The sequence below is a fragment of the Epinephelus lanceolatus genome, chromosome 21 (assembly GCF_041903045.1).
Source record: "Epinephelus lanceolatus isolate andai-2023 chromosome 21, ASM4190304v1, whole genome shotgun sequence".
Taxonomy (NCBI): Eukaryota; Metazoa; Chordata; class Actinopteri; order Perciformes; family Serranidae; genus Epinephelus; species Epinephelus lanceolatus.
Window position 1 is genome coordinate 12,531,020 of NC_135754.1, and position 27,222 is coordinate 12,558,241.

At 40.9% G+C, this 27,222-nt stretch overlaps 1 protein-coding gene across 1 annotated transcript in view; it reads left to right on the forward strand.

Moving 5' to 3' along the window:
* Window positions 1–4,216: 4,216 nt before the first annotated feature.
* vstm4b (V-set and transmembrane domain containing 4b) overlaps window positions 4,217–27,222 on the forward strand; it is a 28,898-nt gene continuing 5,892 nt past the window's right edge. Inside the window, exons 1-7 of the mRNA XM_033610694.2 lie at window positions 4,217–4,389; window positions 7,728–8,135; window positions 24,044–24,097; window positions 24,324–24,431; window positions 24,563–24,596; window positions 24,702–24,826; window positions 26,946–27,010. Of these exons, the coding sequence (XP_033466585.1) occupies window positions 4,338–4,389; window positions 7,728–8,135; window positions 24,044–24,097; window positions 24,324–24,431; window positions 24,563–24,596; window positions 24,702–24,826; window positions 26,946–27,010 (846 nt within the window). The 5' untranslated portion in view covers window positions 4,217–4,337. The remainder of the gene's footprint in view (window positions 4,390–7,727; window positions 8,136–24,043; window positions 24,098–24,323; window positions 24,432–24,562; window positions 24,597–24,701; window positions 24,827–26,945; window positions 27,011–27,222) is intronic.

The window sequence follows — 27,222 nt, forward strand, 5'->3', positions numbered from 1 at the left end:
AGCCGATCGATTTGTTGTGCATCATGACATGAAGCCGTTTCTTGATTAAAATTAGAAATGACCAATGAGCTGAGTGGGCGGACGCGATAAGCCAATCAGCACCATGGGCAGGACTAATGCTGCTGTCAAGGGGTGTGCCAAAACCAATGCGGAGTAAATGGGGCGCCAGTAGCTTAGTCCATAGGGTCTTGTGTTGGGAACTGGAGGGTCCCCGGGTCAAATATGGGACCAAATATAAAGCGTGGACTGGTAGCTGGAGAACTGCCACTTTGCTTCCTGGGCACTGCCGAGGTGCCCTTGATAAGGCACCAAACCCCCCACTGCTCAGGGCGCCTGTCCATGGGCAGTGCCCTCGCTCTGACATCTCTCCTTTTAACGCATGTATAGGTCCTGTTTGTGTGGTCTGTGTGTTTATGATAGCAGGGTAGAAAAAAAAATTCCCTTCGGGGATTAACAAAGTATATCTTCTTTTACTGCTAACAACAACGATGACAAGCGCCATAGACAAGATAGTCGAATTCAAGATAATCGAATTCTAAATCTTCTCTATCGCCCAACATCGTAGCTTATTTTTATTTCGCTCTGCTCCACTCTAAAAACCCTGGCAAAACACTTCTGTCAGCATGGCTACGCATCAGTGTGGACCTAAAATGAGGATTCAGGCTGATACTTTGATCTCTGGTGATCGGTTAGGGAATATCAAATCCCGCTCTCCCACAGAAATCGATTAGAGTGGACACAACATCAGATTGAAGAAGAAAAAATGAATTTTGAGAGCAAAAATGAGTTAGAAATGTACAAACACTATTTAAAAAGTTGCGAAAACAATCTCACTGCAAGTTCAGTTTAGTAGTTTTCAACTATACCACATGATCTTCATCAGTACATGGAGTTTGCCCTGTTTTCATGGAATAGTGGTTTTTCGTAGTTTCCAGTCTCTGGCACTCAAAGGACTTCTTGTCCATGTTGGCTTAAAAGCCGAGGTTCAACCTTCAAAAACCAACTGTATAAATATAAATTTAATGTAAATCTAACTTACTGAACTGTTGCACTAACTGCAAGCACCTTTACTGCTCAGGCAACAGATACAGGGTTTTGGCACTGTTACAGCTACCATATGACCTATATCATCCAAATGAGGAGTCTGAGTGTACTGCCAAGTTTGTGAGACTGCCTCCCAAGCCCACAGATGGATGAAGAAGAACAAGTAAAAAACCTTCTCTAATATCCTGGTAACCATATATGCAAACACAGAATAATAACTAACAGATGTCTTCATTTCTTCACCTTTGTATTCTTCACAGTACTGCACAGTACAGATAGAGCTGCAGCTGTAAAGGTCCTGTTTACTTCTGCTTGACAAGCTAATGTTACAGTTTGGCTCGATCCACAAAAGGAATAATTAAAGCTGCTATCATCGGTATTTTTCTTATAACAATCAGTCATCATTTCTTAAAACATGTCATTCAAATGTCTTGTTGCGGATTTTTCTATTAAATTCAATGCATTGAAGTTTCAATGCCTCCATTATCCTAAATGCAAATAAAGGCAAGATACTGATGCCATCACCAATATGCAAATGAGCATGTGATGTCATCTGGCGACTTTCAGCAACTTTTGGAGCAAGTGCTAGCTACTTTCATTGGAAGAGAGTTGGCAACACTGATTGGATGTACCAATCAAAGTGGAAAATAAAACGATTCCAAGTAGCCTAATTGCTAATCTTGTTCAGTGTGCTGGATGTGAGTAGCCTTTTAGCATTTTCAGCTTACTGTTTTGGTTTTATAGCCTGGTACCAAAAGACAGACAGACAAATTAGCAAGTGGCTGTTGAATAAATTTGAGCTGCTAGCAAGCTAGCGTGATCATTTTCTCAGTGATTGGTGGAGACCAAAACAGAGTTAAAGGGAGAGTAAATATTGGACTTAGGCAGATCTTTGCAACTGCAAAATGATATTGTCCTTACTCTTAATGTTAGTGAGCAATATTTTAGCCTATTTGCAAGCCTACATGTTAGCATAGCCTACCTAGTTAGCAAGCTAACTTGCTAACCCTGCAGTAGCGTTAGCGTAGTGTTACTGAGGATTTTGTTTAATTGTACTAACTTCAATTTGGAAAACTAGCTTAGCTCTGAAGAAGCACAGAAGCAGCGCGGTGATGATGTCACAGGGCTGTGATTGGTTGATTGCAATGCTGGTCCAGGAACGCGATGTACGATGTTGATCCAGGAGCATGTCCAACTTGGCAAGATAACATCGTGCTTGGACTTAGAGCCTATAAGCCAATGGTTGGTGGTTAATCGATGTCTTGCCGTTGGTAAGCATCTGTTGCCTTACTTCTTGCAGTGTGTGCAGCTTTGGCACGCGTTGGTCCTTGTCGGCTGTTTTTCACTCAATTCAGCATGTTGAATCAGTGTCGAACCTGCGGCCCGGTGGTGAGAAGAGAAATGGAAGTGAGGAAAGCAAACAAACAGCTAAAGTCAAGAGGGTGTGAAATTGAAACAAACTTATTATATAAGATTTTTTTTTTTAAACTATTGATCTCTTAAGCAGAAAGAGTTTGTTATTGTTTGTGTTGTTGTTCGCTGGTGCTCAGTAAATATAATCTGTTCTTTCAACATCAGGTTGTGTTGTTATTGTGCTAACTGGCTAACAAGCATCTTTAATCCATCTTGTCAGTCTTTCAGTTCACCTTTTTTCAATGATGAATACAGACTTCCCCCGCCTGCTGATAAGGAGAGCTACCTCCTCTCATGCATGCCCAGAATGTACATGCTACTTGGCCTTTGGCTGTAGTGTTTTTGTTGTGATCATGCACAACTTTTTTGGCTGATGTGAAGTGGTGCAACAGTAAGGCTTCCTTGCCACTAGTTGTTTGATGTTGGTTTGGTGTGTCTGGGCCTTGACATTCATCTGGTCACTAGAAACATGACTAAATGACTGTTAATGTTGTTCTGTTTCTGCCTGATGTGTGTCTGCCTGATGTGTAATTACTTTGCTAACACATTAGCTTTAACAACTTTATGCAGCAATAAGATGCCAGATGTTATGTTTTTAGCTAGTTGCGGAGTTTCTCTTTGACCAGAGAAATCAGTTCATGCAGCTTTAGGATGCTATTTGCTAGTAATGTACTATTTACTTTGCTTACTTTGCAGCCAGTGCTCTGGACTAGCATGCTTGTAGTTTTATGCTGCAAAGTTTTATTTTTATCTGATGTACATCATTAAGGAAAGAGCTGTCAGCAGAACTGATGATAAGCAGGAAAAATGCATGAGCAAGGACTCTTACACTGTGTTTAGAGCCTAATTTGGTGAATTCCACACCACATTTTGCATTAAATGCAGAAAGTTTAAGAGCTTTGGTAAAGTGGGGACTTCTTTGTCAAGGGAACAGCCGTGATTGTCAAACTGTCGCCAGAGTAGAAGCACTTATGAGGCCCCATAGGCCGTCCCCTTTATTATCAGTAAATCAAAAATGTCCCAGATCCTCACAGCGCTGCTCTCTGAGGTTTGATAAAAGCCAGCAAAGTGTCCCGAAAACCCAGAGCAGCACAAAGATTCACTGTGGGATCCTGTTACATGAGACAAGAGATGAGGGGAGATAGATGCAGACACACACAGACACAACGGTTTAACTAATGTGGGGTTTGAGGACCAATTTTGAAAAGCAGGATGAGCAACCACACCAGTTTAACACTTGAGGAAACTGTGGGATCATTTTGTAACTTTAAATGCAGAATTCATCTTCATAAAATGTTCTTCTCCATCATTTCACTGGCCACAGAGATGCCCACACACAAACACAGACTGCAGCCCACCCCCTCCTCCCCTCTGTGTCAGCATATGTGTGTGTTCCAAAATAAAAGCCCTTGACGTTGGTCTGCGCCTGCTGTCCTCCACAGCTGGAAGTGTGATTTGCTCAGCGTCAATCTCAACAACACACCCCTCCTGCCCCTCCATCCTGCACAGGAAATTACACTTCCCACTCACTTGCCATGAGCAGAAGTGTGTGTGTGTGTGTGTGTGTGTGTGTGTGTGTGTATATATATGTGTGTCCTTGCACATGGTCACCTGTCTGTTTCTAGTGCTTTATGTGCGCGTGCATGTGTTTTGTGTGTGTGCACGTGAGGTTGCCAAATGTGTTTTCACTCTGTGTGTGACATGAGGGGGGAGGGGCAGAGGGAGGTTCTGAGTAGAAACAGAGCGTCCGATGTTTCATATTACACTCCTCGGCTGGGGAAAAAAAAGAGAAGAAGAAGAGGAGGAGGAGGAGGAAACCTGGGGCTTCTTTTCTTTAGAGGCATTTAACTGGGAGTTTATGGAGGCTGCAGCCGTGGAAAATGAAGATCTCCTCTGTGGTCTTCGCTCTCCTGACTCGAGCACTGCTTGGAGGTAGGAAAAGTTTATTTTGCTTCATACCAAAGTGGATGTGGTGGAGACAAACTGTTTTCCACTATTATTCTGAGAAGCTTTGCAGAAAACACAGAATCAGAGAGGATGTTGGGTTGAAGGGTGAGGAGATGGAGAAGGGTAGTTTTGGTAGATATGAAGTTCTGTTAACTAAAACCTTTCTACATGCTGTCCAGTTTCTGCTGGAATGAACTTTCAAAGTAAGATTGCAGGGTATGTTGGCAAGAAAATAACAAGTTTATGAAAGTTGCATGTGTTTGCAGAGATGAGAGGGAAATCCAAGGTGAAAATTGGTGGTTTTCAAAGTAAAACAGAGCATTTACATTCATTTACGGTGACTCCACAGGTCTTCTGTCAAAACAGATTATTTAATTGGACAGTCTGAGAGTTCAAAGTCAACAAGCAACACCAAAACAACACTTTCCAGCTGTCCCGGTTATACTTTCCTTGTTTTCTTCTGTCACTCACAACTCAATGAAAGACAAAACAGTCAAGAAAAACGGCATAGATTTTAATTACGTGCAGAGCTGAGAGCATCTGAGCTGTGTGACAGTGAAATGCTTGCGTGTCATGGAAAGTGTGAAGTATGAAATTGCGCAAAATTGGAGAAACAGATGTGTGATATATTGTCATGCACCACATGCAGCAGTAAAGTTTGTTCCTCAATATTCATCCAACGTATGTTGTCACATGCCAAAAACAACACGGGTGTCAGCATGACGGGAAGGAGACTGTTGAGCAATAATTCCATTAGATTTGGGAACTATCGTGACTTCAGATGTGACGTATGTCTTTTATCAGTGGAACAAACCTTCAGTTTATTTGTAGGGCAGTTCAAGCTGCTCTTTCAAGTCAGTCAAGCTTGTATTTTAGAGAAAATTTCAGAGGAATCATTTCCTTAAATTCTTGTTAATTGTTCAGTCATTTCTCCTAAACAAGCCAAAGCTTCAGTTGAAATTTACTCCTCAGATTTGACACCATGTAGAAAATTTTAAACTCATCTGAACTGCATGGAAATTTGATGGATACCATAATAGGATGACCTATCTTTGACTTATTCTGGGCACTTATAGGACTCTCTGTCCATGTTGGCCAAAACATTGAACAATCGGGATAAACAGATTATTCTTGACCCTGAAAGGAGTAGTTGGAAAAAACAGATGATGAAAATAATGTCAAATTTAGTAAACATCTTCACTTTCATGACAACTGAGTAAAGGTCTGATACAGTCAAAGGCTTAGGACCCTGTAAGTGGACTTTGAGTGGGGATTGTTTGGTCAACTACTGTTTCCAAGGTCAAGAACTACTGACCTATTCAATCGATGATTTCAGCTTTGCAATGAAAACTCATAAATCCTGCTATTAACCTCAGACAAATCTTAAAATTTTGGGACCACAGTGTCTTACACTGTCAAATTTCAATCAAAGTTAATAAAATCAGCTAATTAAATAATACATTTGCCATTTATTAAATTAGATTATCAGTTTTGAATTTCAGTCATTTAAAATTCCAGATGATCACATTTAAAATCTTACAATATGTTCAACTCTTAATATAATGAGCTAAATGAAGGTGCCACTGACTGTTCACCAAATGCATCAAATGAGGAAACTGTTATTTTATCACTACACCTCCATATGAATTATATTTGGATTTAAATTATATTTATAAACCTTTATCCTTTAATCAATTTATCTATACCTGCTACAGGTCTTTACATATGATTATGTAAGGTGCATAAATCTAAATTTTCCATTTACATGTCAAAATGACTTGAGCCCAGACACTGAAACACTAAGGACACAGTCACACAAGCTAAGTGAACACTGGCAAATATTCGCCTCCTGTTCACTTCCATTCATTGCGAGCCTGGGGCGAATAGAACATTTGTCTCTGATTGGCGAAGCAAATTTACATCTTTGCATTGCATAGAGTTCAACTTTAGTGAACTTGCTACGAAGTCGCACCTCAACCATTAGCAAAGAAGTATGTGCGGAGGAGACATTGATTATTGCTGTGTTTTACCAGCCGATATTGTATGATGTTGGCCATGAATAAGACAAACTGCACCACATGAGAGATGCTGCCTGGCTGGCAGTAAGTTGGGAGACAGACATTAAAAAAAATTGAAAATGTACCAATAATATTGTATTTCGTGGTATTTATTAGCAAGCTAGCTAACATTAGCTACCAAGGTCACTTGCTGTGTGGGTCACATCAATCACTGCCCACATTAATCACAAATATTACCTCATTCGCCTGCCTCATGTGTGACCGTGCCTCAGCGCTGTGTTCATATGGAATCAGACAGCAGACGGAAAAACACCTTCTGGACATCACGGGAAAAAACAAGTAGTCCGACAGAATGGCAGGATTGTGAAATGAAACATGCATGACAATACACTATGATGATACTGTATTGTTTATTGGAATAAAATCTGTTAAATATAATTATTTCATGTTTATTATTTAAATAAATAGAATTTTTCTTGTAATGCCATGTAATTGTCAAGATCACCTGTGTTTTTGCCTTGTGTAGAGGAGCTACGTAACAGCCAGTTGTAAATTCTATTGTGGAAGACAGCAGAAAGTATTTTAACGTTAAATAGCAATAAAGTTACCATTGCTGGTATTTTCGGTCATTGCTCACCTAATTTTACCGATCTTTCTCTCGTCCACTAAAATCATATCCTGTTTGCTCTGTGAACGCAACATAAACAATAGGAAAACAGCTTTTTTGCTGTTCTTTTGGTTTGCAAACAACAAATTTGTGCCATCATCCGGCAGACGGTGGGAATGTTATAGATGTAGTCAGTACTCTCAACATCAGGTTAATATTTTTCAACCTGAGCAGGTTGACCAAAATGCAGAGGGAAAAGATTTCTAAGTCTTTTTTTAGGCAAATTTGTCTACTTAAACAAACTAATGATTTTGGTTTAAATGTGGCTGCTACCATAGTTTCAGTACTTGACTTTACATGATGTTTTTTACAGTGTAGCCAACCATCTGTGCCATGGGCAAAACAATGGACTGACAGGAAACAGCTGAATGTGTTTAAGGAGATGCTTTAACTCTGTCAAAATCAAAGGCTTGCTTTAACCAACATGCAGTCAAGAAAGGAGCACGACTTCATATGTGTTTTGTTAAGACATGACCTGATTCCACGTCTCTGACATCTTTTTCAGCTTAGAAGAGATTGAATATTATCAAATATGACATAAATAGCAGAGACCATCAGTCATCCAAACAAATCCAGACATCTTGATGCTACATACTGCTCCAAATGGTTCTCAGATAACTTGTTTAAATGTTTTACAGATTTGTGTTTGGCCATCAACGTCACCATCACCCCATCCCCCTTCACAGTGGCCCAGGAGGGTCAAAACATCACTCTCACCTGTGTTGTGTCCCAGCGGCGCCGCAATGCTGCTTTACCAGTGGTGAAATGGACCTTCCTGCCAGAGGGCACAGACCGGCCAGAGGATGAACTCCTCATCGCTCGCGTCAATATGAGGAAGGCCCGTTTCTATGGCAACTACACAAAGAGTTTCCCGTGGCCTAAAATGAAGCTGACGGTGGTGAAGCAGGGGAAGATATTTGACCTGGTAATCTTGAATGTGTCTGAGGGGGACCGGGGGCTCTACATGTGCCGGGTGCAGGAGTTTAAAAAGCACCAGGACCGCTGGAAGGCCTCTTCAAACTGCACCGCCGCCACTGAGCTCAGAGGTGAGGGCTGGACTTGTTTAATTTGACCCCGTTCTTTTCCACATTAGACCACCTTAGTGCAGTCAACACTGAAGCCAGGCAAGAAACAGTGGGTACACATTTGTAAAGGTTAAAATATGGTGCTTAAAGAGTTTCTTGAAGGGATGCTCCACCCAAAGTCTTTTAAGTATGAAACACTTATAGGCAGGAGAGGCAACTTTAGTTTGTATTTTCCTCCTTCACAGGAAGTTATGGTCAGCTTGGATTTGTGTTAATTATAGGTTTTATGTCTGACAAAAAATTAAATATTTTACAGAAACCTATTTTCCCGCTGCCCATACATATGATCAGTATGTTCCAAACACTCATATTTTGCCAAATGACTAAGCCGGAATAGAGTGGCTCAGACGTGGGTACTCCTAATGTGCATGTGTTATTCAGCCTGGTCTCACTCCCAGTGCGTCACACATTGGGTGGGATGGGAGGTTGATGGGTCCAACAAACACTGGACTTTGACCCAGGGGAGCAGTGTTCGAGACCAATAAACAACAGCATTGGTTACAGCCTTTTTGGCCACATTTACGGCACTCAAAACTGCCACATCCAAAATCTTTTCCTAAACTGCTGACCCCTTCTTACTGCCGAACCCGTCTGAGTCTAGCTACGATGCAAAAGGCTCCCCTGGCATCATTTTAGGCTTCTGTCCCATCAGCAAAATATGATGTTTGTTAATTTTGGTATATGCTGTTAAGCAGCTGCTACAGAGTTAATCAGGAATGATTCATAGAACACTCAATCTCTCTCTTTCTCAAATGGGGGTATGGGTACCCCTAAGGGTACTTAGGAGTACTGCAAGCACTTCATAATAGCGTGCCCCGGGGCCCCCTGTAACTACCTTACGCCACTTCTTCCAGCCATCGGTTATTCAAAGTTCTTCAGGAGCTACTTGTTAGCTAGTCATTAATTAACAGCTGGATCCTGATTTGTTGTCATTTTGTTTTGGTCAGTACTCAGAAATGAGTGTTCTTTCTTGCATGTGTTACTACAGTGGCTTCAATAACATTAGGACATCCTTTTATGGTTGCCCAATATGCACATTAGACAGAATTATAAACATAAATATCTATTGTGCTCAAGAACTCTTAAGTAGCATGGCCTTGGTTGTGACTCATTAGAATTCCTGTCTGCGAATTGACAAGTATCCAATAACAAAGCAATGTCTTTGTTTAAAATAAGTGGAGTCTGAACTAAAATTGGGGTCTTGAGCCAAAGACGGTGGGGAACCTCTGGCACCGAGCTGCTCTACTTCACTCTTGGAAGAAGAAACCAGTAGCTGTAGCCCAGTTTCTCACAGAATGACATCACTGCTTTAGATGGTGCAGGGCGGAGACTTGACAGCTATTTCTACAACCACAACAGAAGCAGTGACAAATGCTGTTTTGATAATAATAAGACCGCAAAAAGTTCTCTCAGACGCCAGGTTTGACTGCAGAGATCCTTCATGGCCAGCAGCAGAGAACTGTGACAGCTATTAAGGTGCTCCTGTGAACACATGAATTTGTTTGAGGGTATAGCTGGAGAAAGAGCATGGATGCCCTGTTAACTCTCTCTGCTGGAGTATGACTAATCTGCAGGAGAGGCAAGGGGAGTACAAATTTGTGCTAGCTCTTTCTGACAAATGCCTCCAAATATCAGTTTAAAGCAACCAGGACGATATCCATAGGGCTTGCAGGCCTAAACAGGAGCCCTGAATAAACCCAAATTGTGGTAACAATACACTGAAGGCAGCAGAAAACCTTTTGTCCTGGGGGAGCAGTTCTCCATCTCCAGTAGTAGCATTTTCTCTGACCACAGCTGGATGATGTAATCCATCTGGCTGAGGAGGCAGTGCAGTGGGTTCACTGAGCAAAAGCACTGTCCTGCTTTTGATTTGGGAGGGGAAATGTCATTGGTTAGGAGCAAGTCTGGAGATAAAAAGGATCCTCCATCGCAATAAGTTGCGGCTTTGAATGAGTAGATGATCTTGGAGACAGAGCAGAGAGAGTGTGAGGTTTCAGTGCCACCGCTGGCACTTGAGACGTTCACACAACGGAATGGATGACAAATCTACTGGTACCAGATACAGCTCAGAAATCCCTTCACGTTCATAAAACCAGAAAACACACTTTATAAGCTTTGTGATTTTTTCCTCTACGTCTGTCAAGGTTACTGTCTTTGAAAAATATGCAGTTTGCAATGATAATAGGAGCAGATTTACCACATGAAGTCATTTTTTAATTAATGGGTCCTACATTTTAGACAGAGGTACACAAGAGCAGGCTTCTTATTTCTAGCCAGCATGCATCAATTGGCTGACTGACATTAAAACTAGTCGGTAGCAGATTTCATGAGCTGTAGCCACCCAGCAAAATAAGACAGACATTAGCTTCATGAGTGGGATGAAAACATTATCTCATATTGGACCTCTAGTGTTTCCAGCTTACCAAATTTATGCACTTGAGAGCTACATCATGTATGTATCAAGTGCAACAAGTTGTGGCTTTGACAGAGTACAGTCTCATGTAGATTGTTCTAAAAGATTGAAAGAGCTGCTAACATTAGCTTAAATTTCAATAGCATCCAGGAGGGACTTCCACAAAATGGGGAAATACTACACGTCTGGTGTGCTAGTCGTCTATGTTTGTGTGTGTGTGTGTGTGTGTGTGTGTGTGTGTGTGGTATGGTGGGGTGGGGGTTCAAACTACTGTAGACCTAGTTAGTCAACAATAGCCTCAGAAATAGGGAATGGGAATGTGTTGTCATCAGTAGCGACTTGGCTATTTTGGAAGAATAAGGGTAAGAGTGTTTCCAAAAGAAATGCTGAACTAACACAAAACACAAGTCAGTGAATAACATTGAAAACTCTGAATGTAATATATCAGTTATGCAGTAATATGTGTTTGCATTTAGTTAGCATGAAATTAGCCAGTTTATCTTTTGAATCAGTCACTATGTTTACTTGCACACAATTCTCCAGTTTTAGCCTGCATTCTGAAAAAGACAATAATCCTTTGATACAGTTTACAAGTCTAATGAAAATGAAACTTCCACTAATATTCCCATTTATATGAAACCATGCATACTCTGAATAACTTGCCATAACATGTTGTTTATCATGCCAACATACAGAACAGTGGAACTGCTGGAGTTGCTTGTCATTTTGATGTTTTGCATCAAAATAGGATTTTTTTCTTCAAATTTTCTACCAGCGGTGGACTTGTTGGACCACGCAAACACAGCCTCCGTCTTTCAATCTTTCAACCACCTTCTGGTTGGTGTTGTGATATCTGTGCATACCCGAAAACCTGTCGATATCCAAGTCTTTCATAATGTTTAAAAGTTGGTGTGTTCCTCCCTCTGACTAGAAATGTGGGCTTTTCTTTTGGGCATCATCTCTACCCCAGCCTCGCAAACTCTTGACTAGTTGGTTTGCGTACAACATCTCTGTGACATCACACTGAGCCGACCGTAAACAGTTGAGACTCATTTTACGAATGTACTTTATACATGTACAAATATTGTAATTAAAACCTGAATAATACCAACAAATAACTTCAAATTTGTAATATTTGGCTCATTTGCCTCTGTTAAATGCTTCTCTGTATATCGACTTTTGTTTTTCACACTTACCTAAACTTGAACAATTGACATTAGAGAACTGATGAAACAAACAATGACAAATGATACACTGGCAGCTACAGACACTTATCATTCCAAGATGGCGGCACCACTTCGCTACTCCACAGTTCCCATTCCCTCTAATGTTCGGTTACTTCTTTAGGTAACATAGGCTAGTTAGCTGAGCAAACTGGCATTTGCATTTTGTGTAAGAGCACATAAACAATCTGTTTAATCTTATTTTACTCTTGGTTTTGGAAAGGCAACAAAAAAAAGACATAATCTTAGCTAATAGACCTGCCACGCCTAGTTACAGCTTCTAATATATGATTTGGCAATCATAACAGTGATGGGCGAAAAAGGAACAAACATCTTATTGAACAACTCTTAGTGTCCGGTATATATACCTGGTTAGCCTGTCAAACGTCTGAGTGCTCATGAATCCCCAACATTTTCTATCGCCCACTTGCTGTTATTGTAGGGTGCTGCTCATGCTGCCTTCTATGGTGAGTCAACGAGAAGTGATTAAATAGGACTAGTCCAGACACCATGCCTGCTGCAAGCGCTGAATGAGACAATAAGCTGACAATGGCACTGAAGAAACAAGCAAGGGGAGATTAAATCGGACATGAGTCAAGACCTCTGCCAGTGAAGGCCAATGGTGCATTCGTGTGTTCCTCTGACGGTGGATCTTCCAACTTCAGTGTGTTCATGAGCTTTAAGTTTTAATGTGGAAATAACATGGATACTACAAAGAGGATGTGCTGAATTTTGCTGCTCAGAGCAAAGGAAACAAATAGGGTGAGCCATGAAATATGATCAGAACTCTGACACCATATTATGCAGACTGATCAAAACTTAAAAGGTTTGATATACAGTACAGGCCAAAAGTTTGGACACACCTTCTCATTCAATGCGTTTTCTTTATTTTCATGACTATTTACATTGTAGATTCTCACTGAAGGCATCAAAACTATGAATGAACACATGTGGAGTTATGTACTTAACAAAAAAAGGTGAAATAACTGAAAACATGTTTTATATTCTAGTTTCTTCAAAATAGCCACCCTTTGCTCTGATTACTGCTTTGCACACTCTTGGCATTCTCTCCATGAGCTTCAAGAGGTAGTCACCTGAAATGGTTTTCCAACAGTCTTGAAGGAGTTCCCAGAGGTGTTTAGCACTTGTTGGCCCCTTTGCCTTCACTCTGCGGTCCAGCTCACCCCAAACCATCTCGATTGGGTTCAGGTCCGGTGACTGTGGAGGCCAGGTCATCTGCCGCAGCACTCCATCACTCTCCTTCTTGGTCAAATAGCCCTTACACAGCCTGGAGGTGTGTTTGGGGTCATTGTCCTGTTGAAAAATAAATGATCGTCCAACTAAACGCAAACCGGATGGGATGGCATGTCGCTGCAGGATGCTGTGGTAGCCATGCTGGTTCAGTGTGCCTTCAATTTTGAATAAATCCCCAACAGTGTCACCAGCAAAACACCCCCACACCATCACACCTCCTCCTCCATGCTTCACAGTGGGAACCAGGCATGTGGAATCCATCCGTTCACCTTTTCTGCGTCTCACAAAGACACGGCGGTTGGAACCAAAGATCTCAAATTTGGACTCATCAGACCAAAGCACAGATTTCCACTGGTCTAATGTCCATTCCTTGTGTTTCTTGGCCCAAACAAATCTCTTCTGCTTGTTGCCTCTCCTTAGCAGTGGTTTCCTAGCAGCTATTTGACCATGAAGGCCTGATTCGCGCAGTCTCCTCTTAACAGTTGTTCTAGAGATGGGTCTGCTGCTAGAACTCTGTGTGGCATTCATCTGGTCTCTGATCTGAGCTGCTGTTAACTTGCCATTTCTGAGGCTGGTGACTCGGATGAACTTATCCTCAGAAGCAGAGGTGACTCTTGGTCTTCCTTTCCTGGGTCGGTCCTCATGTGTGCCAGTTTCGTTGTAGCGCTTGATGGTTTTTGCGACTCCACTTGGGGACACATTTAAAGTTTTTGCAATTTTCCGGACTGACTGACCTTCATTTCTTAAAGTAATGATGGCCACTCGTTTTTCTTTAGTTAGCTGATTGGTTCTTGCCATAATATGAATTTTAACAGTTGTCCAATAGGGCTGTCGGCTGTGTATTAACCTGACTTCTGCACAACACAACTGATGGTCCCAACCCCATTGATAAAGCAAGAAATTCCACTAATTAACCCTGATAAGGCACACCTGTGAAGTGGAAACCATTTCAGGTGACTACCTCTTGAAGCTCATGGAGAGAATGCCAAGAGTGTGCAAAGCAGTAATCAGAGCAAAGGGTGGCTATTTTGAAGAAACTAGAATATAAAACATGTTTTCAGTTATTTCACCTTTTTTTGTTAAGTACATAACTCCACATGTGTTCATTCATAGTTTTGATGCCTTCAGTGAGAATCTACAATGTAAATAGTCATGAAAATAAAGAAAACGCATTGAATGAGAAGGTGTGTCCAAACTTTTGGCCTGTACTGTATTTACATGAATCAATTTGAAAGAACCAATTCTGTGAAAAGCATCAGGTGAGTGGTTTAGTGAACTGTCAGTTACTTTGTCTTGTCTTGTTAGTGAGTCGGAGTTGGTAGTTCTGGGATGTCCTCTTCTGTGTTTGCTTCTTCTGCTAATGAAGTTTTGTTTTTGTGTGAATAGTGATGCAAAAGCTATGACAGATTTTCTTTTATTTACTTGTAACAGACTGAAAATGTCTCACTTTGGGGGTTTTTTCCAAGAGAAAGAGACACCAAGCGTTTAGAGCAGCAAATAGTCAGTGTTGTGTTGCATCAAAGATCAGCAGAAAGCAGTTGGAGAGGCATTTATGTGAAACTGCTTCTTTGAGAGTGTCACAAAGTGCATCACAACATTTCATTATTGCGACAATCTAAAGACAATTCATATTATTTAAGCTCATTGCTGTGGTACTGTCAGTGTTCAGCAACACTAGACGTTGCTCACCACATTTTCCATGGAAGCACTCCTGCAGGCTGTGACTTTCGGGGTGTCCACGGCCAAGTCTGGGCCCGGGCAGACACGCAGTCCCTACCAAGAGCTGTTGACATTGGCCCTGACACGGAGTTTCCCTCCCAAAAGTAGAACAGACGGAGTCCAGAGAGACTCAGCAGAATTGGAACAAGAGATAGTTGTGCTGAGGAAGGTGAGGTTCAAATGTTTGTCTGCAGTGACAGTCTAGTGGGCAGCTGGCTCGTGTCTGGCTCACAACCTTTTGTGGTTTAGGATGTGGAGAGCTATTTTCATCGGAGGAAGCGCCGGTCCATTGTGGTTTCAGAGATATTAATAAAAAAGCCTACAGCGACATTTTTGAATGAATACTGCAATTATGACATGAATGGCAATACATGTAGAAAATAAAACGACATTATTTATTTTTTCATTACACAAACGGAGTGAAAGGAAGCCTAAAATACTGCCCTATTTTAGCAGGCTGTTGAGAGACTACCTCAAAACGTTTTGCAGCCTCTTGAAATTTGTATGTTACATTGCTTATCTATGGATTTAGATTGATTTTCTATTTAAACCGTCAAATTTGATCAAAGGCTAAATGGAAAAATAAAGTATGGCATCACCCAGATGTGCCAGTCACTGACACCCTTCTGTAACATTGCCTATAATGGCATGACAAGATACAAAAACCTTTTGGGGATATTTTTGCGGGTGGCACACTAGAGGAAGTGGCAAGGCATTGATACATGAAAAAAAATAGAACAATAAACACTTAATTTTGGGTGGTAATTCAATACATGACATAGTAAATGTAATAACATTACTCGAAATGCTGTTAGTAATGCATTATATTACTTTGATACTACTAAAAGTAATATATTGCTGTAATGCATTACTTTCGGAGCATTACTTTTGTAACACGTTAACCCCAACATTGTTGGTCAGTGACATTTCTGTTTCATTGTATTGAGCCACATAGCCTACCTACATAGCAGTGGGATCCTAAATCAATGCATCAAAATTAATATTTTGTCTTGATTAATGTAAGCTTATATGACAAGAGGTGTTTCAACACCATTCTTTCCTTCCCGATGCTGATTCCGATATTCACCTTGCATATCGGCCAATACCGGGTATCAATCCGATAACATTGCGTTTAAAAAAAAATTAACAGCTGTGTACTACTAACCCAGAATGGATGTGAAATGATTGCTATCATTGTAAGCCATGACTTAAGTTAAACCCTAAACTGGTGGGACTCTCCAGTGTAAAATACTGCCTAGTTGCTGACATTTTCATAACAGATAACATTGTACTTGTTGGAGCCACAATGACATTCTTTGTATTTGTTTTGATTCCTCTTTGAATAATGGTGACTTCATGCAGTTTTGTTGTTTGTACATGAGGTGGCACACAAGAACAGGTAACGCAAGTAATACTGGTAAGGTGCCCGTTATGGGCAGCAGGTGTGTGACAGGGTAAGCAAACAGTTTTTTGACTGTGAAGTGTGGCAGCAGGAATAGTTTGTAGCATGGAAACTAAAATTGATCAGTGGAAACTTGGACACTTAACTGTTGAATGGACTCTTACCTGTGAACCTTACCTTACCAAAGATGAAATTAAATGGGTCACCGCACACAATGAAACCGGATGAATTGGTAATTTATTGTTGCTGCCCAAAAAACGCGTCTGAAAAGTTCTCCCTGTTCACCCCGTCAGAGCCTTAAATGTAACGTTTTTTATTGAAAGACTCTACAATACTTTTTACCGGTAATAGTTCTTCTCCGCCGCTGGTCTAAAATAGTAGTTGCAAGTGGCTGCGGGCTGCACAGCGCAACTTACTGTGTGGCTTACTGTTTTAGAATGGCGAAGAAGAATTGATTTCCAAAGTTAGTTCTTAAATTACAAGGTATTGGATCAATGCATCAATTTGCTGGCGCGCCAATACCCAAACCAGCATTTTAAGCAGTATAGGAGGCATTTCCGACACTGGTAACAGTATAGGAGCAACCTTAATGACGAATGGTAATGCACTGATGATAGGTTTTGTGGGGTTAGTAGCACTAGCTGTCAAATGTGCATGTACAAGTGTCATGCAGAAACTGGCACTGTATTTTGCAAAAAGTATCAAGTCTTTTTGAAATATTTATATATCTGTATTTGATATACACTTGAGATTGATGAAAGCTGGGTCTGAATTTCTTAATCCAAACTCCCATTTCACTCATTAGAATCTGGGTCTGAAAATCTGATTCCACATTTAATCCAACCTATGTAGTAAAAGTAATAAAAACTAATCATGTGTGACTCTATACTGAAAAAGTTTATTTCTAATGGTAAGAAATATAATTTAAATTTGGTGAATGGTGTTCTCTTGGAGCAGGAAACATGATACATTTTTGGTTAATTAGGGATGTAAAATCCAGGTAAAAATAAGCTTAAATGTTGAGGGACTTGTGAGAGACTGATTTATAGAAGTAATGGTCAAAATCGAAGTTTTGCAGCCTTAGACATTCTGACTTTAATTTTGTTGCATGAGTTTAGCTCCAAAACTGCCACATCCTACATTTCCCATAATGCAATTTAATAGCATCAATTATTAGACCCTTCCTGCCTGGTAAATGCTCACATCTTTTAAAGTTTGTATCCCTATTTCTTTATATAGGCTATTAAAAGGTTGCCCATTTGAATCTATAATGTTCAGGGGAAACAAAATGAACTCAAAAGGAAAATATTCAATTTTGTCACCATTTGAATGATGACTGATGACCAAACACTTTGAAAAACGCTATCCAGCATCTGAGTAATTGTCATGGGAGGGCCAAAGCTCCAACAACACTGGAAAACTGCACTATTTTTGCCCAATGGCCCAGCAGGCAGTGGTATTTCTTCCCAGTATCCACACCAACGGTTGACAGCTATGATAAACATCAGCTTCACATCTGAGGGGTTAAAAACCCCTCTGAGACTGCTGCTCCCACTCCTCACTGCACATGAGATACAGCAGATGACTGAGACTTTGTATGTGTCTTTGTGATGTCAAACTGATGGAATTCCTGAGGTCGGATAACATTAGGTGACCAGGTGTTTCCACAATCACACAAAACTCCCATTACCCTACTTACTACTGCTATAAAAAACAAATCCAGAGAGGTCATAGGGTTTGGTAGAAAAGCACAGTGTGGACACGGCCTCCTCTTGGCATAAACAAACCAAACTCCTAGGTATTTCTATACCATGTGGGCGACTGCAAGTTAACAAGGGAGCTTCTAAGAGGACACACGGCACACGGACGTGGCTGGGGTTTAAGTATAGCAAGAACAGGGAACTCTGGGTATTGTATTGGCAAATTCACGAAAAAAAAGTCAGAAATATCACAGCTCTATGGTCACAAACATCTCCGTTGAGTTTTCTTTTAGAAGCCAAGAAAAATAGGCCTGTATTTGTCACCATAATGGAGACACAGTGAACAAATGTACTGAAAGATTCTCTGAGGAAAAGGTGCAAATAGACAACAGGAAGTAAAAGGGTGAATTATTCAAAGCTTTGTTAAGACGTACAACATCGCTGTGTAGTTCCATTCATCTCCAGTTATTTATAATGCAGTAAATTAGAGCAGTGACTGACTCAGTAGATGGTGAAGACACAGATATCATTATTCACTCCAGTCTGTGTCTGTGTATTGATGTTTACAGTGTTGGGTTTGTTGGGGCACAAAAAAGAGCCACAAATCTGAAACACAGTCAGCAAATGAATGCAACCCAGTGGCTCCAATGAACAAAAAGTAGTGTGTGTGTGTGTGTGTGAATGTTTCCACTGTAGTCCGATGCAGTCTTCAGCCTTTCAAGAGTTGCTTTAAAAAGAAGCCATTTTCTAGATGAGGATAAAAGCCAGTTTAATGACATACAGTACAACAGATTTATCCCGTTTCTGATTATTCCAACATGTACAGCTGCCACACTGACAGAGCTACACACAACCAGAGGCAAAAACACCACATAAACGTCATAGATGTTATCGAGATTTATGCTGTGAATAATTGACTGTGAAGGAAGGGCGGGCCTTTCAATTAAATCAGCTGCCATTTCAAACAAGTAGGAGAAAACTGTGCAGCGAGACAGTGTTTATATTTGCTGTAGCTGTACTATAGATACCATTATCTACAACACACACTGTGGATTTAAGATTTTCATGAGCAATGATGGTAATAGGGAAAAGGGAACATTACAGAAATAGTGTTATCATCTAAAATATGCCTTTAACACAAGCTTTGCATATTACATAAAAGTCAAATGTAGACCGCTGACAAGTTATTGTAACATCGCTAGGTCATTGTTGCAAACATCTGCTGCAAGCTAACACTAGAAACTTTAAAGCTTGAACTGATTTTGCCTGTGATATTCTGAACAAAATATTTGGTTTATGTTAAGAAAACTTAGCTAATGCATAATAAATAGCTTCTGCTGTTGCGGTTGCTGTTCACCGCTCCCTCAGGGGATGGGTCAAATGCAGAGAACAAATTTCACACACTCAGGTGTGTGACAATCAGTGGAACTTTAACTTTAACTGTTAATGTCTAGATAATCTGAGGTTTGAAATGCATGTGTGAAAGGAACTTTGGTTGGGTTGGGTAAGTTTAGGCATAAGTAGTGAGATTGATTAGGTTTAAGTTGAGAATATCAGGGTAGGTAAATCAGAGGCAGAGCAGGGTCATGCCTTCACCATTATAAGTAGGCTAATTAGCCACACGCTTCTGTTTGTTTTCGGAATAACCAGCTGTTGGACAGAGAGGTTTCCAGTCGGACATTTTCTAGGCTAATGGAGCTTATTTCTTTCTCCATTGCTGACTAACAGTATATTTGCTATCAATTCCTCCTTGGAAAGCAAACCACGCTACGTCTTTTATCATATTATCAGCTCTGTTAGTGTCATTTTGCTCTCTGTTTTTGATTGGTGGCAGTTTTTGAAAGTCTGAAAGTCCCAAGCATCAAGTTCACTAGATGAGTGAATCTGATATCCTGTGTTTCACCACACATTTGATTTCATCTAAGATTAAGCACAGGCTTTGATTTAGTGCAGTCCTAACCCATTTAAGCTGCAAACCATCTCATATGTACAAGGTCAATATTTGGCAAAAAAAACCTCTAATAATCCCGAACCAAATCTTCCACTTTTTTTTTGTCTACCTTGCCTTTAAATGTGATTAAGGCCGGTGTTTTCAAACAGCAGAATGTAGGTCACATATGGTCAGTGTAGGGTTAGTGGTTTCACAGATGGGGACAGAATCCAAAGGTATCTTCACAACAGAGAACAGCCTGAGGACTGTTGGGTCCATAAAAGCCTGTCAACCAACAGTGTAGAGAAAAGGGTTAAGGAAAATATTTCAAGGTGAAAATGTCAAGCACCTGGATTTTTAAAAAATGATAACTGAGTTCCAGTAAACAGCAGAGAGTGATCTTATAGGAACTCTACGGAAAATTCACCTTTTGGGCAAAATGCTAATACGGCTGCTTAGTATGTTTACTTTCCTAAACTGGCATTTAGCTTTTAGCAATCTTATAAGTTTAGTGCAAGCTATATGTGCAACATGGATCTATTAAACTTGGGTACGCCATCTAGTTTGATGTATGCTGACATACATACTGAGGATGCTCCACGGGTTATTACTTCTCCAACTGTGTCTGTGTGTGTTTGCTAAGCTGTTGCTAAGTTGCTAAGCTGCTCACCTCCTTCTTTACGTGATCATTGTAAGAGCTGGAGGACACATCATACAAGGCTTCTGCTGCTACAACTCCACAAGGTTTTCCTGTTTGCTGGAATCCCACACATTTCCTTTAGCGCGTTTTGCCTCCATGGCGAGCTGCTATCCATCTGCTTGTTTGGATATAGCGCCTGTGTGTCGTTTCATGCTGTATTTCTGTTGGTAGGTTAGTAGACGTAGGTCCTAACTTTGATCACAAGACCGTGACAATGGCCATACTTGAACCTCTCACTGTGCGGCGTGGGACTACCGTTTTAAAGCCATAACCAAAGATATCACCACGTTTCTTTCAAGTTGGTTATCTTTCATCTGGGACAGCCCAAAATCACACAGTGTATACCGGGCTTATCACAGTGCTCTGGGAACTGGTGAAAGAAACTGTTTGCATTCGGCTGTTTGGTAGAAGGGTACCCTGTTATTGCTGGTGGTGAAATTTAGGTTTTAAGTTATAGTAAATATCCTACTGCTTAATGTGATCTTTGACATTTTTAATTCATGCTTAGGTTGTTCCACACAGCTTTGTGCCACTGGCTGTGAATTTAATTTAATCCCTGCTGAAAGAGATTCGACTGGGAGGTCGTCCTAAGTGTTCAATAATCTTTTGGTGTGCATCCACGGTTTTATGTGTCTATTTCCCCAGAACCAACAGAAAATACCCCTTCCTCCTTCTATTCAGCAACGGATGAAGGAAATTATGTTGATTTAGTGCACATTTACTTTAATACTGCTGCAGAAATTCAATTCCAAAAGGAACAGATTTGTGAAAATACATGCAGGGAGGATCCATGTCATAGTGTCTGCTGTAGAGATAGTTTTTGAATCCTCTGAAGCCTGCTTGTAGACAGACAGTCAGTCAGTCAGTCAGCACGCAACACAGCCAGTCTGCCTGTGGGAAAGTCTCCAGCCGGCGTGGCGAGCCTGCCTGTCGTCAGCTGCTGGTGGTTTGGGGTATTTCAAGATACCCTGGTGGGTGTCACTTCACGAGCTTCCTACCACCAGCTCAGCAAGAGTACAGCGGTGTTAAGACTACTGTGGTCAGATAGGGTGGAGAAATGAGTGAGTGTGTGGGGTGAGATTTCAGGTTGAGCATGGGAAACATATTTTCTCAGATATTTGGGACCCGAGCAGCACATAGCTGGGATTCTCATTACACAGATTAGAGCTGCATTCACATGCCATTGATTCCCCATTGGTGCTCAAATTTGATTTTGGGGGTGTAGCAGTTATCTTCTCTATGCTGGGATGTCCAGTAAGTCATACCTATATCAGATATGGTGATGCTAAAAAGACTAATTCAGAATAATTTTAATGAGTATCTCTTCGTTCTTATTTTGGTGTGCACTTTTAAGTTTGTATGAACAGACTGTTTGCTGAATCCCTCCCTCAAACACTGATCATCCAGTCAGTGCTTAGCAACTGTAATTAAGTATGGTCGGACTGTCAAGCAGTTTAATATTTTTTCTTATGACACTGTAATTATAGTGCTAATTTATTTAAATACAAAAACAATTCTGCTCCTTTATGTCGATGACTTATAGGGATCATTAATTGAGCATGCTAACTTTACTGCTGTAAACTTTAGTCTGCTCTGCACCACAACTGAGTTATCAAATACCATATTCTGTGTGTAGCCATCAAATGTATATTTAAGATCTTTTGCAGCATTTTAACCTCTTTTTTGCCACCTAGGACATTAAAAAGTCAACCAGAGGTGTTCGTAGAGTTAGCAATAACTAAATAGTTAGCTACATCTCACAAAAATCTGCCAGCAACAGTCAATTAAACTGGCCACATCAGTGGCAGCTAACTTAAAATAAAAAGTCAGTGTTAGTCTTCCTTTGTCTCGAGTCAAGGACCCATTGTTATGGGGTGTCCCCGAATTTGCCAACACATTCTCACTCCAACCTCGTCACATATTGACGTTTTGGTCATGGACTTTCCACGTCCACATGCGATGTGCAAGGTACCCTGGGTGTGTAGGTTGTTGACGCTCTGGGACACCGTGTCAAGTTCTCTTCTTTCAAGATACACTTCCATCATCACAGGAAATTTGCTGTTTCAGTCTCTTTCATAATCACACTACGTCAGTACAACACCGTAAATTGATGTTTTTTTTCCTTCAACAACAAACACACATGGTTGGGTTTAGGAAAAAAGGTTTTGGCTTAAGAATCTTAGGGGACGCAAACACCACTATCTCCGGTCAAAGTCAGTGTTTGTTGGACCCATTTACCACCCCTCCTGCCTGCACCCTTTCGCCGCCTTAACTTTCGTCCTTGTTCCGCCGAGTTCCCCTCTGACATCGCCAGGTGCCAATAAACAATAACAGCAACTGTCCGCGTATCATGCTGACGTTAAAGGACGCCTTTTCCGTTGGTTTCTGACACCCAAGCGTTGGATTTCGACGACTTCCTAGTAAGACTGGGTTCAATTTGCATTTCATAGGATAGCAAAGGCTTGACCCATCCTGTTCTCCCTCTTAATGGCTAGTACTTGTTGGCTAGTACTCATTTCCTTCATTGGTTGGATTGGTTAGGTTTTGGCAAGAGGTGTAAGATTGATTAGGGTAAGAATGTCAGGGTAAGCCAGTCAGAGGCAGAGGAAGGCAGAGTAGGGCAGGTCATGGATTCGCTATCCTAGGAAATGCAAATTTGCCCCCTGGTAGCCCAGTTGTTCGGACTACTTCTCACATGCAACGTACATGGTTCGATTCCTGGCAGAGGACCTTTACCTTGTGCCATACCTCTCTCACATTGTTTTCTGTTCTCCCTCAATACTGACTATAAAATAAAAGCAAAAAAGCTTTAATAATTAAAAAATGTAATGGGACACATTGTCCAGAAAATTATTACAAATTTACCAGAGGTAAATCAGCCACTGTTATGAGCATAAACTGCATAAAAGAAAACTCAACAGGTGTAGCAACATAACTGTTACGGGCACGGCTTCACTTTTGAGGTGTTCTCACGATGTCAGTTGATTTTATGTGTCTTGTTGTTCACTGTTGTCTCAGGCAGAACCAGTAAATTTGACTTCCTGCCGTTTCAAACAAAGCAACTTGAAATGTTCTACTGCTTGTGAAACAAATGGACAGGGATCTGAATGTACCTTGCAGCATTTTGTTATCCATGTTGTTGATGTCTGAAAAAGAAAAAAAAAAAGTCTAAGGTGGGACATGCAGCCACTTAATAGGCACAGGTTGCTTTGTTTTACCACAACAGTTTATTATAAAGCTGACAGCAAGGTTATTGGTCGGAGCATGGGTGGATGTGAGGTAAATGTTTACTATGATGCATAACTCTTAACCAAATGTTTGCATTAATTCATCCAGCAAAGGTTAAGGCTGATCCCTCTGGACAGTGATTCAGAGATGGGATCAGGGAGGGAGGAGGCCGACCTCAGCTCGTTGTCTTCCTACAATTAGCTTTATTTAAACTCCAGCCAGCGTGTAATCAGGCGGCAGGGAGGCCACAGTGATGACTACGGACTTTACATGCTCTCTTCTCTTTCTTTCTCCGTGTAGTGCACGTCCTACCGGCCACCAAGGCCAAAGAAAGCCTGTGGAGCTTGTTTGAAGGTAAATCGTCATATTTTTAGTGTGTTTGAGTGTGTGTGTGTGTGTGTTTGTGGTGAACTGGCACTGTATCGTCCTTGGCAGGCAAAAATAGCCCAACCCAAAGGATATAGTGCAGTGCCTTAAATAGCTCTGCAAAACATGTACTTCTTTTTTTCCTTATGATTTTTGTGTACAGTGAAGCAATAAGCCTGAGGCTGATGTGTGTGTATATGTTTCTGTGTTTCAGATGTGTACCTGTGTGCAGTGCTGATCTGCTCAGTGGGTTTGCTGTGTATGTGCATGTTCACAGTGACAGTAACCTGTCAGTACATACAGAGGAAGCAGAGGTTAAAAGGTTAGCAGCAACATCATATCCTGTTTCTATTATTTTCTCCATGTTTTCTCTCTACAACTCCTCTCCTAAAGTATAATACCTATTGTCTCCACATCTGTTATTATGTTTCTAAGTGTGTCATATCTCTGCAGATAATTACCACTTGGTCAAAAGCCCACAGAACAGGTAAGATTTTAGGACGACACAGCCTCCAACAATAGCCACAAAAGCTAACAAACATTCAGATGTTCTCAACTGCACTGAACCTCTGGTAATCTGATCTCAATCCAGCTCAGGAGAAACAGTCACCAGTGTGGTCAGTGTGTCTCCTGCTCTGCCTAAGAAGGAGAGGAGGTACAGGAAGAAAAGGAGCAGAGACTACCAAGAGGAGATACCACCAGAGATACCGGCAAAAGGTAAATAAGAGTCCCTGGGTGCATTCAAACCTACAGTTTTGTCATAGGTAGCTCATTTATTGCACATCTACTTACTCTTGGTTTATTTTGTTCTGCTTGGCTTTCCCAACATGAACATGCCCGCATTTGAGGTCAACATCAACCACTTTCACATGTAAACTTCAGAGTTATGTTGTAACGTGGAATGCCATGTATCTTTTTTCACTGAAAGCAAAAAATGTTTTGAAAGTTATTTTGAGTTCAGCACCGTCCCAATGATGATCATCATGATGTGGTAGAGTTCCCAAATCCTTAAATTTCCTCCCAACTCACTGCTGATGTTTTGAAAGGGAAATACTGCTGTTTGGAAAGTTTAAAATATCTTAGGGCTGACCCTGTTGAATGTTGCTGTTTGGTGCAACTGATACTGATACTGCAGCTGTTTGAAGCAGTATTAGTTGTTGGGCTTTTTGGCCACTCAGGGGAAAGCAGCTGCCGGTATCTTGCAATATCACAACCATCTTGACAGGTTTGCATTACTGGTGGCTCGCATTTGTGTGCAAACCACCAGTGGTTTCGACCAATCAGCACAATCAGCATCCAATGAGGAGCTACTGGTAGCTACAGGCGTGGTTTAGGTGTGTGTGACAACACGAAAAGGCAACTGTTAGAACAACAATGGCAGCTCCTGAAGAAGTTAGCACAGACGCTTGATAACATCAGTTATATCAGAACTAGAGAGTGTTTCTTTATTGAAAGACAAGCAAAGGGGGCGTCAGAAAAAATGTCATCATCTCCCTGACTGGCCAGTGGTAGACGATGATCATTATGGTGAATGTGTGAACAAACATTTCCTGCTTACACATCCAGTCTACACCAAGCAACATTAAAAATTATTGGCTTCCAAAGCTAACTAATGTGGGTTTAATCAGTACAAAAACCTGTGTTTTTGCAGACGGTTAAATGTCAAACCATTTGGACTGTTGCCAGGCAACCAGCGGACACCCAGGAACTGGATAAGTTGTCTGCCACATACACCTTGTGTAAAGGCGAACTATCGCTTTTATACTTTGGTTTATGTACAGATGAAACAAACAATATATAACATGTTAATTAGTGAGCTTTGGAGGCGCTGGTAGGTGGACAGTGCCAGCCTAGCTGTTCTTCCCTGTTTCCTGGCATCATGCTAAGCTAAGCTAATGGCTGGTTGCTTTAACTTAGTATATTCACATAAGGGGTGTTAACCTTTGCGTGTTACTTTCAGGAAGAAAGTGAATAAGAATGTATTTCCCAAAATGACAAACTTTTCCTTAAACTTGTAAGAAATTAAACTAAAACATGACACTAAAACGATGTTGGGTGATAATTATGCTGAATTCCATTTACCTTGGAGTGAGAGGTCGGAGCTGGGAATGACGTCAAACCCAAGTTGATCGCGTTCCAGTAGCCAGTAACAAGTTGGTTTGGTTAGCAGAACTAGATCTAGCTAGGTGAGCCATTGTTAGCAATACCAGCTGATAATGCGTTATGCTGTATGTTGCAACATAAAATAGCAGCATGTCCACAGATAGAAGTTGGACAGGACTGTGGGTATGACTGTTTATGTGAGACACAAATAAGACAGAAGTGCTTATAAACAAATATTACTACAGCTTTGGCTACTGTTGATGTTTGAAGCAGCCATCTTGGATTTTGAGGTTGGGTTGGTGAGGTTCCTCCCACTTCCTGTAGAAATATCTGACTGGGAGTGGACAGAGCAAATGGAATGCACCATTATTTGTGTGTTTATCACTGGAGGTGACCCCTCTCACATAGCTATTTGATCCATTGTTAATATGAAAATACAGACCAATGCAGCTTCAGGCCAAAGAGGTGAATCATTCTTGTGCATTATTCAAGGCTCCACTCAAAAGACCAGTTACTTTAGAAGTGGGATTGAATTTTAAATATAAGAATCACTAAAGGCCTTGAAACATTTCCTATTATACTGGTATTAGTGTCTGTCTAAACACTCTGTGCATGTCAAGTTTGTGGTTATGAAGAAGAGGTCTGGTTCTTATTGGACACATAAATATATACATTAATTATATTTGCTAAACACATCACTGTAAAACCACTGACTTTTCTTTTGTCCTTGCAGCTCCCATTGGAGACAAAACACGAAAACCCAAACTTTTAAAACCACAACCGAGGAAAGTAGTGCTGGTGAGTTCTATGCATGGTCTTTAATACATTGTTTACCTTAATCATTGCTGCCAAATAATCAGGAATCTACCCAGTTATTGTTTTCTCCTGTTTTTACCCTTGTTTTACCTACATGTATATATGTGGCATATATCACTTTTGTACAAAACACTTGAATTTTGCCTAAAACCTACCGTACCAAGCAAAGCATTCATAATGACATGCTATTGTTG